At 40.5% G+C, this 19,250-nt stretch overlaps 1 protein-coding gene across 1 annotated transcript in view; it reads right to left on the bottom strand.

Moving 5' to 3' along the window:
* The window catches only part of LOC129842961 (NACHT, LRR and PYD domains-containing protein 3-like), a 37,743-nt gene extending 19,920 nt beyond the window's left edge, over positions 1-17,823 (bottom strand). Inside the window, exons 1-4 of the mRNA XM_055911682.1 lie at positions 17,688-17,823; positions 2,863-2,979; positions 2,424-2,508; positions 2,064-2,295 (exon numbers count right to left, since the gene is read on the bottom strand). Coding sequence (XP_055767657.1) covers positions 2,064-2,295; positions 2,424-2,508; positions 2,863-2,979; positions 17,688-17,755 — 502 coding nt within the window. The 5' untranslated portion in view covers positions 17,756-17,823. The remainder of the gene's footprint in view (positions 1-2,063; positions 2,296-2,423; positions 2,509-2,862; positions 2,980-17,687) is intronic.
* Positions 17,824-19,250: the final 1,427 nt, after the last annotated feature.

Here is a 19,250-nt window from a genome sequence, read left to right as displayed (position 1 = left end):
CGTTTGGGGACACCAGAGTGGAGCTACAGCTCTCACTCGTCCTGCGTTATGTGACGGACACAGGAGTCAAGGAGCGATTTATCCGGTTTGAAGATGTGACAAGCGGCAAGCGAGCTGATGACATTGCCGCTCTTATTTTCCGTTTCTTGGAGGAAAATGAATGTAGTCTGGATAAAGTTGTGGCACAGTGTTTTGATGGCGCAGCAGTCATGGCATCTGGACTCAATGGGGTGCAGGCTAAAGTTAAGGAGAGGGCACCGATGGCCTTATTCATTCACTGCTATGCACATCGACAAAATTTAGTACTGACTCAAGGAGCCTCAAAGCTTAAAGAATGCAAGGTCTTCTTTGCCTCAATGGCCTTGCAGCATTTTTCTCACGATCCCCTAAGCGCACGCAACTGTCTAATAATCAGTATTTGGTGAGTAGGCATACAATGCATGTTATTTTTTGTTAAATGTGTATGTATGTTTCGCATTTTATTTCGTTAATATTAAATAGCCTATATATTAACAAAATAAAATGGCAAATAGCCTATGTTGCAAATTTTGTTTTTTATTTTCAGTGAATAGTTATGTGTCTTTATCATCACGGTGAAACTGCTTTGGGTGCGACAATGCGCTGTTTAGTGAACACACTGTATTTATTTTTTGGGGGACTTAAAGCTCAAAGTTTGTGGACCAGAAATGGATAGAAGAAGAATATTAATATAACTCTGTTGCACTCGACTATGTTCTTGCCTATTAGTTGAACTGTACTGTATTGTACTCTTCCCCTGCAATTCTCTGAAAAAAATGTAAATTTCAAGGTGACGCAACGCCTGGTTATACTGCGTTTCTGTCTAAATGTCTAGTGTCTAGAGCCATGGCATCTAAATGATGGTAATAACAGGTGGATTAATTCGGGTGGGACTGTGTAAGACCTCACTGAAGGCCCAGGCGCCAGGCCCACGGCACGCTACTGGAATGCAGTAAGCCAAGGTAAGTTGCTAGCTAGAATTAAACTTATCTTATAAAAAACAATCAATCAATCATAACCACTAGTTAACTACACATGGTTGATGATATTACTAGATATTATCTAGCGTGTCCTGCTAGATAATATATATAATCTGACTGAGCATACAAGCATCTAAGTATCTGACAGAGCGGTGGTAGGCAGAAGCAGGCGCGTAAACATTCATTCAAACAGCACTTTCATGCGTTTTGCCAGCAGATCTTCGTTGTGCGTCAAGCATTGCGTTGTTTATGACTTCAAGCCTATCAACTCCCGAGATGAGGCTGGTGTAACCGAAGTGAAATGGCTAGCTAGTTAGCGCGCGCAAATAGCGTTTCAAACGTCACTCGCTCTGAGCCTTCTAGTAGTTGTTCCCCTTGCCCTGCATGGGTAACGCTGCTTCGAGGGTGGCTGTTGTCGTTGTGTTCCTGGTTCAAGCCCAGGGAGGAGCGAGGAGAGGGACGGAAGCTATACTGTTACACTGTCAATACTAAAGTGCCTATAAGAACATCCAATTGTCAAAGGTTAATGAAATACAAATGGTATAGAGGGAAATAGTCCTATAATTCCTATAAGAACTACAACCTAAAACTTCTTATCTGGGAATATTGAAGACTCATGTTAAAAGGAACCACCAGCTTTCATATGTTCTCATGTTCTGAGCAAGGAACTTAAACGTTAGCTTCTTACATGGCACATATTGCACTTTTACTTTCTTCTCCAACACTTTGTTTTTGCATTATTTAAACCAAATTGAACATGATTCATTATTTATTTGAGGCTAAATTGATTTTATTGATGTATTATATTAAGTTAAAATAAGTGTTCATTCAGTATTGTTGCAATTGTCATTATTACAAATACATTTTTTTTTTTAAATTTGCCGATTAATCGGTATCAGCTTTTTTGGTCGTCCAATAATCGGTATCGATGTCTGCGTTGAAAAATCATAATCGGTCGACCTCTAGTTAAGGCTGCTACAATATCATTGAGTTACACAGCTACTTTAGCTGTACTTTAGCTACAGCTTTTAAATGTTATAAAACAGCATTCAACATGAGGCAGACAGATCTTACATTTCTCCAGTGTGTCAGCAAGCTCCTTCTGGTTCATTTTCCTCAGGACGTGCAGTGTGATCTTCAGAGCCCCCTCTCTGGCACTGCTCTCCTGCTTCTCATCTTCAGCATCCACCACTTCCTGCTTCTGACTCTCAAAGCCTTCTGGGAGTTCTGGACTAAGAATCCTCTTGAACATCTTCAGCTCGTTCTTCACTAATGTCATAATATTCTCTTCAAGCATCTGGAATAAATCAAGTAAATAAGTTAAGCAAGAGAATAAATGTTTCTCATTAACACATTAATGAATGATTGACAGATCAACTTTACTTGAGGTAAACAAAAACAAATGTACATAACAGGACCACATACACTGAATATGGAGGCCAGGTCTGTTTGATGACTCTGGGAAGACTGACCACTGAGAATCTCTGACTCTGATCCCTCCTGTTGGTTTCTGTGGACAAAACATGAGATTACATCTCCTCATCCAGGGAGTACACGCACACGCACACACACACGCACACACGCACACACACACACACACACACACACACACACACACACACACACACACACACACACACACACACACACACACACACACACACACACACACACACACACACACACACACACACAGGGGGGGAATGTTGTGTTTGATTATTATTGTTTTAGGACTATGAAAATGGACAAAATGATTAGCCTATTGATTATGAAAACAACAAAATAAATGGGAAAATGGGAGAGGAGAAATGACTAGAGACAGTGTTGTTTAACTCACTGACCATGACCCATGAGTTCTTCTTACCTTTGTTCAGTAGAAAAGTCTCCCTCTCTAAAGTTTATAGGACGATTCATAGACCGGTCACTCTTCATGGACACACAGCTGGGAACAGGGGAGGCTGGTCTCTCCTGCTTGATTGGACTTCAACACAACAGAGACAAACATTACATCTCTCATCTACTCTGAGCTCTGATGGGGAAACATAAGAGTTTCATTCCAAAAAGCTATATATCCATTTTCAGAAATGATCGTAAATTAGCTTCTATTCTTTAAAGAAGTTATGTTTATGTTAAGTTATGATTTTTTGCTAAATGAGGAGATGGCACGTGGGTACCTGCTTCTATAAGCCAATGAGGAGATGGCACGTGGGTACCTGCTTCTATAAACCAATGAGGAGATGCAGCGCGAACTGCGTCACAAATAGAACTGACTTCTAGACGCTTGTTAGCGTGCGCGAGCAGTGTGTCATTTTTAATAACGAAATTAATTTAGCGACGCGAGCGTTGTAGTCAGCCTCGCTAAAAGGCTGGTGTCGTTACTCTGCCTTCTCCGGGGGCATGTTGAGGTAAATTTACTAACCGGGAGGGTTGAATTATGTAATTTATTGGTGGACTGGAAGACGCACTCTTGTCTTTTATATTCCGAGGTTGTTTACTCGCAATATCAGATATTAAGATGATTTTTTATAATGAATGTATACTAAGGTTGAGGCTCTGACTAGTGATTATTTACCCGGTGTTCAATACCTGCTATTGAGGCGCCCTGCAAATAATATTAAAAAGATTGTTCCTTGGACACAGAGGGGTTAAACACTAAAGTTACCGTCCATCTCGTGAAGAGAGGAGAACCGGACAGAGGTAGCCAGCATCCGTCAACGAGAGAATGATGTATTGTTAGCTAAGTTAACTAGGATGCTGCTGGTATAGTAGCTAGCTAGCTTACCTAGCTGTACCGACTAGCTTGGCTAGCTAGCTGGTCGTTCTGTACCTCGTATCGCTGAAAATGACGAATCCGGTGAACCACAAAATGAAACAAGGATAGAGAGTGAAAAGGATCTGGCTACACTCATACTGTCCCTGACCGTAAAGAAAAAAGCAAATTGAACAATAAACTTCGGTGTCTCAACACTGTAGTGAACTTCGTCGTTATTCCCCAAGATCACCTCAGCAACTCTGCGCGTAACCGGACAATATGCTTGGCGCCACACCGAACGGGGACGCAGACAGTTCCAGAACGCGGACATGAGCAGTGCAACACAATCAACTAAACCCAGTCTTTACAGTGGGTTACATTAGTAATATTCGTTTTTTATTATTATATTAAACAAACATTCTAAGTTTTTTTTATAACAATGTTTTGAGATCTGGGCCCATATTGCCAAAGTGTCTCAGAGTAGAAAATTGGTTGTGTAAGAAATTGTAATAGATACTGGAAACTTGTTATAACAACTTCTCAACATACGCTATCTTTTATACAACATGCACACACACCCTCTTTCCCCTAGACACATGCTGGTCTCATTAGATACCAACCACAGACACACACACACCCCCACTCAGAACAGGCCCCTGAAACAACATTAGGCATACACATTCTTTCCAGGGTTGTGACTCAAGACAGAGAACTACTGGGGGCGCTGTTGTCACTATTTATGGTAATCTTGTAATTTTTGAAACGGCTTCCTACAAAACTCTTGCTCGTACAATATGCATATTATTATTATTATTGGATAGAAAACAGTCTATAGTTTCTATAGGAGTTGAAATTTTGTCTCTAAGTGGAACAGAACCCATTCTACAGCAATTTCCCTGACATGGAGTCAGATTTCAGAAATTTTGGCCCCTGATCTGGAGTCAGTTAAAAGGCCACTGTTATTGCTATGAGTATACGGACACTGCTTACGTCTTCCCCTGGATGCCTTTACGTGATGACGATTTGAATGGGGTCGATTGTGCGTTCACAGGCACTATAAATTAAAAAACCCTGTAGCTAGTCACTCTTTTGGAGCTGCGTTATGCGCGTGGAGGACACCGACCCGCACCTGTTCCAAGCATTAGTGTTGGGAGTAATCTTTCTCCGGTCATGTTAAGACTCGTTATAGGAGTTAAAAACATCATAAGCTAGTTAATTTAAAGCGTTTTATAGCAATTTATATCCGTTTAGTGCGATTTTGGGACATTTATTTCTGAAACGCTGTGAATCGCCGGGCACGCTTCCAGTTCATGCTGAACGCAGTTGGCATTTCCACATGGCAAGAGGACAGCTTTCCACCAAAAGACGATTAGACCCAAGAAAGGATCCTTTGTCCAAGATACTGATGGAAGAACAGCTCAAAGTAGGACATTTTTATTATGATAAATCGTGTTTCTGTCGAAAAATGTTAGTGGCTTAGGACGCCATGTTTTTTGACGTAGCTTCGCTTGGCGCAAACTGTATTGAAAAGTAAGGATAATTAAAAAAATGTAATTCCGCATTAAGAATATATTATATTAAGAATTAAATTGTCTATCAATCGATGTCCACCCTATATTTTTTAGTCACGTTTATGAGTATTTATGTATAAGAGTAGATCACTGTCTAATATGGCGCACGGACATTTTCTCACCAGCTGGGCTACTTTCCCCATTGTCTAACCATGATTTTGGTGGCTAAATATGCACATTTTCGAACAAACTGTATATGCATGTTGTAATGTGATGTTACAGGGGTGTCATCTGAAGAATTCTGAGAAGGTTAGTGAAAAAAATAATATATTTTGGCGATGTTGACGTTATCGCTCACTTTGGCTAGAATTAATGCTGGGGTAATGTTTGCACCTGTGCTATGCTAATATAACGATTTATTGTGTTTTCGCTGTAAGACACTTAGAAAATCTGAAATATTGTCTGTATTCACAGGATCTGTGTCTTTCGATTAGTGTATGCTGTGTATTTTTACGAAATGTTTGATGATTAGTAAGTAGGTAAACACGTTGCTCTATGTAGTTATTCTAGTCCATTTGTGACGGTGGGTGCAATTGTAACCTATGCCATCTACCTGAAATATGCACATTTTTCTAACAAAACCTATCCCATACCATAAATATGTTATCAGACTGTCATCTGATGAGTTTTTTTCTTGGTTAGGGGCTATAAATATCTTAGTTTAGCCGAATTGGTGATAGCTACTGGTGTTGGTGGACAAATAAAAGATGGTGGATTATGCTAATGTGTTTTTAGGTAATAGATGTACATCTTTACATATTGTGTCTTCCCTGTAAAACATTTTAAAAATCGGACATGTTGGCTGGATTCACAAGATCTGTGTCTTTCATTAGCTGTATTGGACTTTAACCTGTCTAGGATCAGCGTGGCGCTAGCGGCACACCCCCCCCCCCCCCCCACTGAAAAACCAGTGCCGCGAAATTCAAAAAAAATATTTTTTTAAAATATTTAACTTTCACACATTAAAGTCCAATACAGCTAATGAAAGACACAGATCTTATGAATCCAGTCAACATTTCCGATTTTTAAAATGTTTTACAGGGAAGACACAATATGTAAAGATGTACATCTATTACCTAAAAACACATTAGCATAATCCACCATCTTTTATTTGTCCACCAACACCAGTAGCCATCACCAATTCGGCTAAACTAAGATATTTATAGCCCCTAACAAACAAAAAAACTCATTAGATGACAGTCTGATAACATATTTATGGTATGGGATAGGTTTTGTTAGAAAAAAGTGCATATTTCAGGTATATGGCATAGTTTACAATTGCACCCACCATCACAAATGGACTAGAATAATTACAATGAGCAACGTGTTTACCTAACTACTAATCATCAAACATTTCGTAAAAATACACAGCATACACGAATCGAAAGACACAGATCCTGTGAATACAGACAATATTTCAGATTTTCTAAGTGTCTTACAGCGAAAACACAATAAATCGTTATATTAGCTTAGCACATAGCAATTAGCAGCCCAGCATTGATTCTAGCCAAAGTGAGCGATAAAAGTCAACATCGCCAAAAGATATTAATTTTTTCACTAACCTTCTCAGAATTCTTCCGATGACACTCCTGTAACATCACATTACAACATGCATATACAGTTTGATCGAAAATGTTTATATTTAGCCACCAAAATCATGGTTAGACAATGTGAAATGTAGACAAGCTGGTAAAGAAAACGTCCTTGCGCCACTTAGACAGTGATCTACTCTTATACATAAATACTCATAAACGTGACTAAAAAATATAGAGTGGACAGGGATTGATAGACAATTTAATTCTTAATACAATTGCGTTATTACATTTTTTAATTTATCCTTACTTTTCAATACAGTTTGCGCCAAGCGAAGCTACGTCAAAAAACATGGCGTCCTAAGCCACTAAAATGTTTCGACAGAAACACGATTTATCATAATAAAAATGTCCTACCTTGAGCTGTTCTTCCATCAGTATCTTGGGCAAAGGATCCTTTCTTGGGAGAAATCGTCTTTTGGTGGAAAGCTGTCCTCTTGCCATGTGGAAATGTCAACTACGTTCGGGATGAACTGAAAAGCGTTCCCAACTTTTCACATCGTTGCAAAAATAAATGTCCCAAAATCGCACTAAACGGATATAAATTGCTATAAAACGCTTTAAATTAACTACTTTGTGATGTTTGTAACTCCTATAACGAGTGAAAAGATGACCGGAGAAATATAACAGGCTAAACTAACGCTTGGAACAGGAGAGGGTCGGTGTCTTCCACGCGCGTTACGCAGCAAGAAAAGACTTGCTAGCTAAAGGTTTTTTTCATTTGTAGGGCCTGTGAACGAGCAATCGAGCCCGTTGGAATCGTCATCACGTAAAGGCATCCAGGGGAAGACGTAAGAAGTGTCCGTATAGTCATAGCAACGACAGTGCCCGTTTAAATGACTTCAGAAAAGTGGCCAACGTTTCTCAAATCTGACTCCATGTCAGGGAAATTGCTGTAGAATGGGCTCTGTTCCACTTAGAGACAAAATTTCAACTCCTATAGAAACTATAGACTGTTTTCTATCCAATAATAATAATAATATGCATATTGTACGATCAAGGATTTTGTGGGAAGCCGTTTAAAAAATTAGCCACATTAGCATAAATAGTCTAAACAGCGCCCCCATCCCCAACAGGTTAATGTGTGAAAGTTAAATATTTAAAAAAAAAAATTTTTTTGAATTTCGCGGCACTGGTTTTTCAGTGGGGGGGGGGGGGGAGTGCCGCTAGCGGCACCCTCATCCTAGACAGGTTAAGATAAAGGGTTCTTTTGGTATGTCTAGATATTGTATGGAACACGAATGTAGGTGTAACCTTTTGACCTATTTTCATTGCATTTTCCTGTGACTTGATCACTCACGGGGGGGATGTAGTGAGAATAATGAATTTGTGTCATTTGGGATACTAGTTTTGAGGTAAATTGATTATAATAGAGTTTATAACTCTTGACCATAAGGTTAGCATTTGTTTTGGTCATTAGAAGATAGAGATAGGTTTATTAAGGTTATGTAAGGACTTTAGAGATTGACACTATAAGACACTATAAGACATTATTTTTAAATCCATGATTTCAGATAAAGTCAAAACAGTGAGACACTTAGTTAATATTGCAAAGGAACACATAGTTGTTATTGACTATTACTAAAAAAGGGCAGACAGAGGGGTCTACCCCGCACTGTTGAGACCTTGAAGGTTTGAGAGTAGAGTGGGGAGGGTGGACCAGGAAATGAGCAAAGTAGGCTGTGAAATAAGATAGGAGAGAAAGGGGTTAACATATATAAGCAGCACAGATACATTTTAAAGTAGATAAGTCACTTGACAGAGAATTGGAAAAGAATAGATATGAATGTACGCCCAAGGGAGAATTGGATATGCGGCGAATGAAAGGGACGTTCCTATATTATAATGTACTAAGTCATTATTTAGAGTAGGTAAGGTTGATACCTGGCCAGAGCCAGGTATCAAACGGGGGAGGGGTACATTGTGGTCTAGGATAGGATGGGGCCTATAGGATAATAAACTAATTTAAAATTAAAAATTTCTAGCAAAAAAATAGGGATAGAAGTTAAATATATAATCAGATAGAACAAATGAGAAACTGTTTGTTAACCAAACCTGTATGTCCAAGATTTTATGCATTACAGGTGAATTAAAGGAGAAGGTGATTCACCCGACCTGTGGGCATATCGCACTTGGAGGGTGACACACTGACACTGCCGAATGATCACAGAGTTAAGGAGAAGAACCGTTGCTAATAGAGTTCGGGGGTCAACTCCTTAATGAAAATTCCCTGACCCGGACCTTTCATCACTGTGTAAGTTCATAGAAGTGAAAGTGTTGCTTGATCTCTGGCTGGTGATGTGTTCTCTGGGAGAGGATGGGGCTTTACAGGACTACTTGTAGTCCTGAGCTGTCTGAGTAGGATACGATGGGGATGTTACCATCACAGTACTGCCAGAACCACCACCAGTTCCAACGGACCAGGGTTCAGCCGGCCTCCTCCACCACTTCAAGACCAAGTCCCACGCCATCACCTAAGCTCTCCAATCTGGTACAGGTAATAAATGTAAAGACATCTCAGAGTGACCAATTGGGGACTGAAACTGGTTATGAGGGAAGGGAGAATATGTGGTTGGCCTATAAAACACTTAATAGAAAGGACTGTGTTGTTTGTGGACATGCCAGACCTATTCTGGCTGCTCACCCATTTGCCCTAAGTAATGGGGAAGGTTGGATGTGCATATTGGAAAGTTTAAGCCAAATTCAACCCTGTGTAAGACTCTGAGTCTTGTGCTCCCAGAAGTCCCTCCCCAGAAGGCACCGTGGGGAGTTAAGGCATATGGGGGATATTACAGCTGTATCACTGGTACAGGTAGAGGTATAGACTATGGGAGGCTCCCTACTACTGCCTGCATCACTAATGTCACTATTAACTAGAGGTGTTGCTGATGTATGGTGGATGTGTGGACCTGCCAGGCGGTTGACCCCATTTTGAAAGGAGATTGTCAGGGGACATGTGCTTTGGCCAGTCTGATAAACACCATTGCCTATTATTGAGGTTACAGCTAACCAACTTCTGGGAGCCGCACATGACACAGAGGCCTGGGACCAACCCAGGAGACGGCAGAAATGTGACGCTCCTTGGTCCGAGGGTACAGATAACATTCACACCAACCTGTTGGGGGTCCCAATAGGGGTCCCCCACGAATTCCAGACATTAAACTGTCAGGACCCGGTGCGAGAAACAGTCACTAATAATCGTCAGAACCCAGAAGATGAGGCAGACACAGCAGTACTAGAGATGGTGGTTTAATTAAAGAACAAAATCTTCAGGCAAAGAATCTAAATCCACAATGTCCAAACATAAAGTCAAGAAGCACAAAATGTATATCCTCCAAAATACAAAGAAACTCCACAAAGTGGTAAAAACAGCAGGGAAAAACAAACCTCAAAAGACTACTCAAAAATACACAAGAACTAAACCAGAGAACCTCTGGAAAATCCAATAAGAGAATCATATGTTCAGAACAAGGCTTGGGCTGGGGCTGGGTGCTAACATACAAACACTGAGCAAGGAACTGAGGAACACACAGGGTTTAAATACTAACAAGGGAACGACACACAGGTGCAAACAATAATTAGAGCAAGGAAAAACAAAAGGTACAAAAAAAGGTGCAATGGGGACATCTAGTGACCAAAACCTGAACAGTCCTGGCCAAAACCTGACATTAAACAGGAAAGATGGCCTGTGGCATCTGATGCCCATCATTGGCCCAGCTATTGTTGATGCTAAAACAAAATGTCTGGATCAATTATATCTACTATAATTAATAATGATTTGTTAAATACACCCACACAGCACTTACAGGGATGGCTGAACAATTGGATGCTACCTCTCAAACCAGTAGACACAATAGACTAACACTGGACATGATTCTGGCCAACCAGGGAGGTGTATGTAAAATGTTTGGAGAACAGTGTTGCACGTTTGTCCCTAACAATACTAGTCCGGATGGGAGCATTTCAAAAGCTCTGAGTAGGTTGGCAAGGTTATCAGTGGAGATGAAGGGTCTTGCAGGTGTGGAGGAGAGTGGACTGGTCCCTTTGCTGGGTGGTTGGTTTGGTAAGTACACTGCAGTGATGAGACCCTAGTTGTTGTTTTTCGTATGCTCATGTGCTGTGTTGCCTGTATCATACCTTGTTTGAAGAAGTCTGTTACAGATGTGGAAAGGGCCTCTGGTATGATGCCGTTGCTTGATGCTCCAGTTGGAGAGGCTGATACGAAATCAAGCTTTCGCAGGAGAGTGGGCCTGACAGAGGAGGACCCTTGGTTAGCTGTAGTTGATGTGGTCGAATGAATAAAAAGTGATGTTTGTCCTCCCTGTTGTGAAGGTTTGAAGTACCCGGGTGGCAACGAGCCCACCTGGCACAGGTTGTATAGAGGGATGGACCTAAGGGTTTAACATATTCTCGTTTTTTCGTTACTAATGTGTGATTGGCCACTCCAGGTGTAGTTATTGGAGTGGTCTCCTTTTTGGTCCTTGCTCATTTACGATTCAACTTACATTGATGCTATTGGTGTCCGAAAGGGGGTGCCAGATGAATATAAACTGGTGGACCAAGTGGCAGCTGGATTTGAATCTTCTGTCTGTTGGTGGTGCACAGTTAATAAAAATGTGGACCGAATCAATTACATTCATTTTTATGTTCAGAAACTAGGAAATTGGACTCAACAAGGTTTTGAGGCTGTGCATGGCCAATTGGCGGCAACCTCTCTTATGACCTTCCAAAATCGTATTGCAGTAGACATGCTCCTGGCAGAAAGAGGGGGAGTCTGTGACATGTTTGGAGAACAATGTTGTACATTTATTCCTAACAATACAGCTTTTGATGGAAGCCTGACTCTGGCCTTAGAGGGACTTCGTACCCTTAATGGTAAGATGAAACAACACTCAGGTGTGGATACCACTATGTGGGACTGCTGGATGGATGCTTTTGGTAAATATAAAACGCTCGTTTCCTCTATCCTTGTCTCAATCGCTGTTTTTACCGCTATCCTCGTGCTTTGTGTTTGCTGTTGCATTCCATGCGCTCGCACTCTGGCTACTAGAGTTATCACCGCTGCTATAGACCCAAGCCAAACTGAGAGGGCTCAAATGTTTCCATTACTTGCTTTTGAGGATGGTGAACCTGGTTACCTTTCTGATGACTAGATGTCACGTCTCTTGTGAGACGTGAAGAGGGAGAATTAAACATTTGTCTTCTGACAAATTTTATCCCATAGCTTTGTCTTTTTACTTTTATGTCACGTCTCTTGTGAGACGTGAAGAGGGGGAATCAAAAATGTGTCTTCTGACAAATTTTATCTAGTTTATTCACGTCTATAAGACGTGAAGAGGGGGATTTGTAAGAAATTGTAATAGATACTGGAAACTTGTTATAACAACTTCTCAACATACGCTATCTTTTATACAACATGCACACACACCCTCTTTCCCCTAGACACATGCTGGTCTCATTAGATACCAACCACAGACACACACACACCCCCACTCAGAACAGGCCCCTGAAACAACATTAGGCATACACATTCTTTCCAGGGTTGTGACTCAAGACAGAGAACTATGTTAAGAGCCAATGGAACGTCGACACCAGGCCCGAACAGGACTACCCACGACCCAGATCGACCAATCAGAAGGCCAGACTACCAGATTCAACCTACGTCATTTACTGCATATATAATCTGCACAATATGTTTCGGGCCCTCTTTTCCGACGATTCAATATGAATCAGACAGAACGGGGCCGTGCAGCACGATTTGCCAGATATCTTTACCTTTGAATAAACTGCCTTATTATACAATATACACCTCGTCCTATGTCTCAACTTGATCTCCTGTCTCCAGTAAATGTTTTATCAACAGTTGTATAAGTGCTGAGAATAAAGACATTTTACACTTATGGGTGTAAATTAAAGCTATGCATGAAGTCTCTAGTCCCACCTAGTCGGCAGATATTCAGGACACCTCGTGAGCTGTCCTAAGTAGTTAAGAGTTAACAGCAGGTGTCTTGATAACACTATAGAATAATGCAGCAAGTCAGTGGTTCCTGCGCCACATGTAATTGCTTTGGAGTAGTTAAAATAATGTTTTATATTTCTATATGATCAATCTATAAATAATATAGACCTACATGTAACAGTATGTCTTGTGCTTTTGACAATGATTTATGTATAATAATTATGTATAACATATGTATAACAAGCGATACCATGTATGTCTGCATAGCATTTTGTCTTCATTTTGGCAGATTTCTGAAGAGAAACTCAGGTTGGAGTTGGACCTGTGGCTGAAAGGTGGCTGGTTCGAATCCCTGGCCGGCGCTGGAAAAAACAGGTGGACTTGATCTGACCACTGGAGGGCTGCTGGGTTCACATCCTCAAAACATTAACCTTTCATTGATCAGAACTCTAGAGGTTCTTCTTCACTGAACCCGAAAATATATATCACTTTTAGTGGTTCCATATATTAAGGAAGTGATAGAAGCCTTTTTGGTTCTATAAGGAACCTTCTTTTCTAAGAGTGTATAATAAACACGTTTTTCTTCTGATTATTTCATTATCTACATCATGTTATTTCAAGTTCTCCCTTTGGAGCGCAACATCACGTTGTTAAATAACAATCCTAAATTGGGCGTGGCTATAAATTGGGCATTTGAAGGCATCTAGGGTGTAAGATGTGTTCGATGAATATGAACATTGTTGCAACGTTGTAGACCACATTATTGGCAAGGGACTTGATGTCTACTATGCCAAAGATATTTAGAGTTGTTAAACGGGTGTGAAGAGTGTGTTGATATAACGGTAATATTGTCAAAATTCTGCTTGTAACAACCATCAGAATTGGTTAAAAAAATATGCATTCCATTATATTAGGCAATAATTAAATCAAATAAAATCTAATTGTATTAGTCACATGCGCCAAATACAACAGGTGTAGACCTTAGAGTGAAATGCTTACTTACGAGCCCCTAAAACAATGCAGGTAAATCAAAAAATACGAATAAGAATAAGAAATAAAAGGAACAAATAATTGAAGAGCAGCAGTAAAATAACAATAGCGAGACTATATACAGGTGGGTACCGGTACAGAGTCAATGTGGAGGCTATATACAGGGGGTACCGGTACAGAGTCAATGTGGAGACTATATACAGGTGGGTACCGGTACAGAGTCAATGTGTGGGGGCACCGGTTAGTTGAGGTAATATGTACATGTAGGTACAGTTATTCAAGTGATTAGATGATAACAGAAAGTAGCAGTGGTGTAAAATGGGGGGGGGGGGGGGGGGGGGGAAATGCAAATAGTCTGGGTAGCCATTTCATTAGATGTTCAGTCAGGAGTCTTATGGCTTGGGGGTAGAAGCTGTTTAGAAGCCTCTTGGACCTCGACTTGGCACTCCAGTACCACTTGCCGTGCAATAGCAGAGAGAACAGTCTATGACTAGGGTGGCTGGAGTCTTTGACAATTTTTTGGGCCTTCCTCTGACACCGCCTGGTATAGAGGTCCTGGATGGCAGGAAGCTTGGCCCCAGTGATGTACTGAACTGTACGCATTACCCTCTGTAGTGCCTTGCGGTTGGAGGCCGAGCTGCTGCCATACCAGGCAGTGATGCAACCAGTCAGGATGCTCTCGATGGTGGAGCTGTAGAACCTTTTGAGGATCTGAGGACCCATGCCAAATCTTTTCAGTCTTCTGAGGGGGAATAGGTTTTGTCGTTCCCTTCTTCCCAACTGTCTTGGTGTGTTTGGACCATGTTAGTTTGTTGGTGATGTGGATTCCAAGGAACTTGAAGCTCTCAACCTGCTCCACTTCAGCCCCGTCGATGAGAATGGGGGAGTGCTCGGTCCTCTTTTTCCTGTAGTCCACAATGATCTCCTTAGTCTTGATTATGTTGAGGGATAGGTTGTTATTCTGGCACCACCCAGCCAGGTCTCTGACCTCCTCCCTATAGGCTGTCTCATCGTTGTGTCATCTTCAAACTTAATGATGGTGTTGGAGTCGTGCCTGGCCGTGCAGTCATGAGTGAACAGGGAGTACAGGAGGGGACTGAGCACGCACCCCTGAGGGTCCCCTGTGTTGAGGATCAGCATGGCAGATGTGTTGTTACCTACCCTTACCACCTAGGGGCGGCCTGTCAGGAAGTCCAGGATCCAGTTGCAGAGGGAGGTGTTTAGTCCCAGGGTCCATAGCTTATTGATGAGCTTTGAGGGCACTATGGTGTTAAACGGTGATCTGTAGTCAGTGAATAGCATTCTCACATAGGTGTTCCTTTAGTCCAGGTGGGAGAGGGCAGTGTGGAGTGCAATAGAGATTGCATCATCTGTAGATCTGTTAGGGCGGTGTGCAAATTGGAGTGGATCTTGCGTTTCTGGGACAATGGTGTTGATGTGAGCCACGTTTTATGTTCAATCAATCAATTGAGTTATGTTTTGCTACTTGTAGGCTACTGTCTGTAATTTGTCTCAATATATTTTATGATGTGTAGCCTAACGTGATTTAGTGCTTTTTTATTGGGTAAGCATTAGAATAAGGCGCCTCAATATTTGCAGCCATAGGTGGTAATATTCCTCTAGGTGCTGATCCGTCATCAGTATTGTGAAATAATTATAATGTTAATCCTTTGTCAAATATCTATATAATGGATAATATTTCAACCGGACAACAGCGTATTCAATAGAATTGAAAAAGAACGGAGAGTGCGCACAAGCTCATGCACGTAAACCTCTAGTGACAGTGAAAATGTCCACTTCCTAAAACTTCTTATTTTTGTATGTTTTTTCAAAAAACAAGCCTGAACCATGTATAAAGACTGTTGACATCTAGTGGAAGCCATAGGAACTGCAATCTGGGAGCTAAATCCCACTTTTTTCAATAACAAGTCAATGGAAAACATTGACACATCAAAAAATCCCATTTCCTGGATGGATATTCCTCGGGTTTTCACCTGCCATATCAGTTCTGTTCTGTTATATTCACAGACATTATTTTAACAGTTTTATCTACCAATTATATGCATATCCTAGCTTCTGGGCCTGAGTAACAGGCAGTTTACTTTGGGCACACCATACTCTCCGAAATTCAGGATACTGCCCCCTAGTGACCCACCTCGACAACATCCGGTGAAATTCCAGAGCGCCAAATTCAAAACACAAAATTCTTAATATTAAACATTCATGAAAATACAAGTGTCAAACATGATTCTTTAGCTTAGAATCTTGGTAATCGAACCGCTTTGTGCGATTTACAATAGGCTTTACGGCGAAAGCATTTGATTGTCTGAGGACAGCGCCTCACCAACTTTCTGCATTAGCCTAAATTCATAACCTGCACAAGTGTCATGAAACTCAAAAATAGTGATAAAATAAATTACTTACCTTTGAAGATCTTCCTCTGTTGGAAATCCAAGGGGTGCCAGGAACACAATAAATTGTTGTTTTGTTCGATAAAGTCCCTCTTTAAATCCCCAAAACTCTGTTTTGTTGGCGCGTTTTGTTCAGTAATCCACTGGCTCAATGGCGTTCAAAACATGCAGACCAATACATCCTAATAGTACCGGTAAAGTTCGTCAAAACATGCAGACCAATACATCCTAATAGTACCGGTAAAGTTCGTCCAAACATGCAGACCAATACATCCTAATAGTACCGGTAAAGTTCGTTGAAACAAGTCAAAAATTGCTTCTAATTAAGGAAAGATTTGAATGGAGATAACGGGATAATATAAGCTGATCCCTGGTCAGGATGTGAAATAATTATAATGTTAAGGAAAGATTTGAATGTAGAAAACTGATCTGAGAGCAGCGCTCCCTTTCTTTCCATCCTATCAGTATTGATACATGATCCACCAGACCTGATACCTTGTAGTGCTGCTGATCCAGTTTCTACTGGTCTGCCTAAGGTTGTGGAACACTGACCTGTTCACCGGACGTGCTACCTTGTCCTTGTACCTTGGAAATAAAAAAAGGAAATAGTAACACAATAAAATAACAATAATGAGGCTATAAGGAGTACCAGTACTGAGTCAATGTGCAGGGTACCAGGTAGTTGAGGTAATAATGAGACTATAAGGAGTACCAGTACTGAGTCAATGTGCAGGGGTACCAGGTAGTTGAGGTAATATTGAGACTATAAGGAGTACCAGTACTGAGTCAATGTGCAGGGGTACCAGGTAGTTGAGGTAATATTGAGACTATAAGTAGTACCAGTACTGAGTCAATGTGCAGGGTACCAGGTAGTTGAGTTAATAATGAGACTATAAGGAGTACCAGTACTGAGTCAATGTGCAGGGTACCATGTAGTTGAGGTAATAATGAGACTATAAGGAGTACCAGTACTGAGTCAATGTGCAGGGTACCAGGTAGTTGAGGTAATAATGAGACTACAAGGAGTACCAGTACTGAGTCAATGTGCAGGGGTACTAGGTAGTTGAGGTAATAATGAGGTAATATATACATGTAGGTAAAGGTAAAACTGACTAGGCTATCAAGATAGAGAATACATCTCCTCATCCAGGGAGTACACACACACACACACACACACACACACACACACACACACACACACACACACACACACACACACACACACACACACACACACACACACAGGGAGGAAATGTTGTGTTTGTTTAATATTGTTTTAGGACTATGAAAATGGACAAAAGGATTAGCCTATTGATTATGAAAACAACCAAAATAAATGTGAACATGGGAGAGGAGAAATGACTAGAGACAGTGTTGTTTAACTCACTGAACATGACCCATGAGTTATTCTTACCTTTGTTCAGTAGAAAAGTCTCCCTCTCTAAACAGTATAGGATTGTCCATAGACTCGTCACTCTTCATGGACACACAGCTGGGAACAGGAGAGGCTGGTCTCTCCTGCTTGATTGGGCTTCAACACAACAGAGACAAACATTACATCTCTCATCTACTCTGAGCTCAGATGGGGAAACATAAGAAGAGTTCCAAAACCTTATATATCACTTTTCAGAAATGTCCTTAAATTTGCTGTTGTTTCTTAAAGAAATTATGAAAGAGAATGTTTTGTTTGTTCACTATCAAATCATTGGATGGGTTTGTTCAATGACAGACATGTATTTGTTTAAAATCTATCACTTGATGGTTTCCTTTCAGAGAGACAAATAGTCATAGGTATTTGCTAAATGCTATATATCTACCTCACTCTCAGTGAAATCAGTAGTACTGCTAGGTTTTACACAGTAATAATATATATCTGCCTCACTCTCAGAGAAATCAGTAGTACTGCTAGGTTTTACACAGTAATAATATATATCTGCCTCACTCTCAGAGTAATCAGTAGTACTGCTAGGTTTTACACAGTAATAATATATATCTGCCTCACTCTCAGAGAAATCAGTAGTACTGCTAGGTTTTACACAGTAATAATATATATCTGCCTCACTCTCAGAGTAATCAGTAGTACTGCTAGGTTTTACACAGTAATAAAATATATCTGCCCCACTCTCAGAGTAATCAGTAGTACTGCTAGGTTTTACACAGTAATAATATATATCTGCCTCACTCTCAGAGAAATGAGTAGTACTGCTAGGTTTTACACAGTAATAATATATATCTGCCTGACTCAGAGAAATCAGTAGTACTGCTAGGTTTTACACAGTAATAATATATATCTGCCTCACTCTCAGAGAAATCAGTAGTACTGCTAGGTTTTATACAGTAATAATATATATCTGCCTCACTCAGAGAAATCAGAGGTACTGCTAGGTTTTACACAGTAATAATATATATGTCTGCCTCATTCTCAGAGAAATCAGTAGTACTGCTAGGTTTTATACAGTAATAATATATATCTGCCTAACTCTCAGAGAAATCAGTAGCACTGCTAGGTTTTACACAGTAATAATATATATCTGCTTCACTCAGAGAAATCAGTAGTACTGCTAGGTTTTACACAGTAATAATATATATCTGCCCCAGTCTCAGAGAAATCAGTAGTACTGCTAGGTTTTACACAGTAATAATATATATCTGCCTCACTCTCAGAGAAATCAGTAGTACTGCTAGGTTTTATACAGTAATAATATATATCTGCCTCACTCTCAGAGAAATCAGTAGTACTGCTAGGTTTTACACAGTAATAATATATATCTGCCTCACTCTCAGAGAAATCAGTAGTACTGCTAGGTTTTATACAGTAATAATATATATCTGCCTCACTCTCAGAGAAATCAGTAGTACTGCTAGGTTTTACACAGTAATAATATATATCTGCCCCACTCTCAGAGAAATCAGTAGTACTGCTAGGTTTTACACAGTAATAATATATATCTGCCTCACTCAGAGAAATCAGTAGTAC

The sequence above is a fragment of the Salvelinus fontinalis genome, unplaced genomic scaffold (assembly GCF_029448725.1).
Source record: "Salvelinus fontinalis isolate EN_2023a unplaced genomic scaffold, ASM2944872v1 scaffold_0080, whole genome shotgun sequence".
In the NCBI taxonomy this organism is placed as follows: domain Eukaryota; kingdom Metazoa; phylum Chordata; class Actinopteri; order Salmoniformes; family Salmonidae; genus Salvelinus; species Salvelinus fontinalis.
The sequence above is the reverse complement of the archived record's forward strand: the minus strand, read 5'-3'. Positions and strand labels throughout refer to the sequence as shown.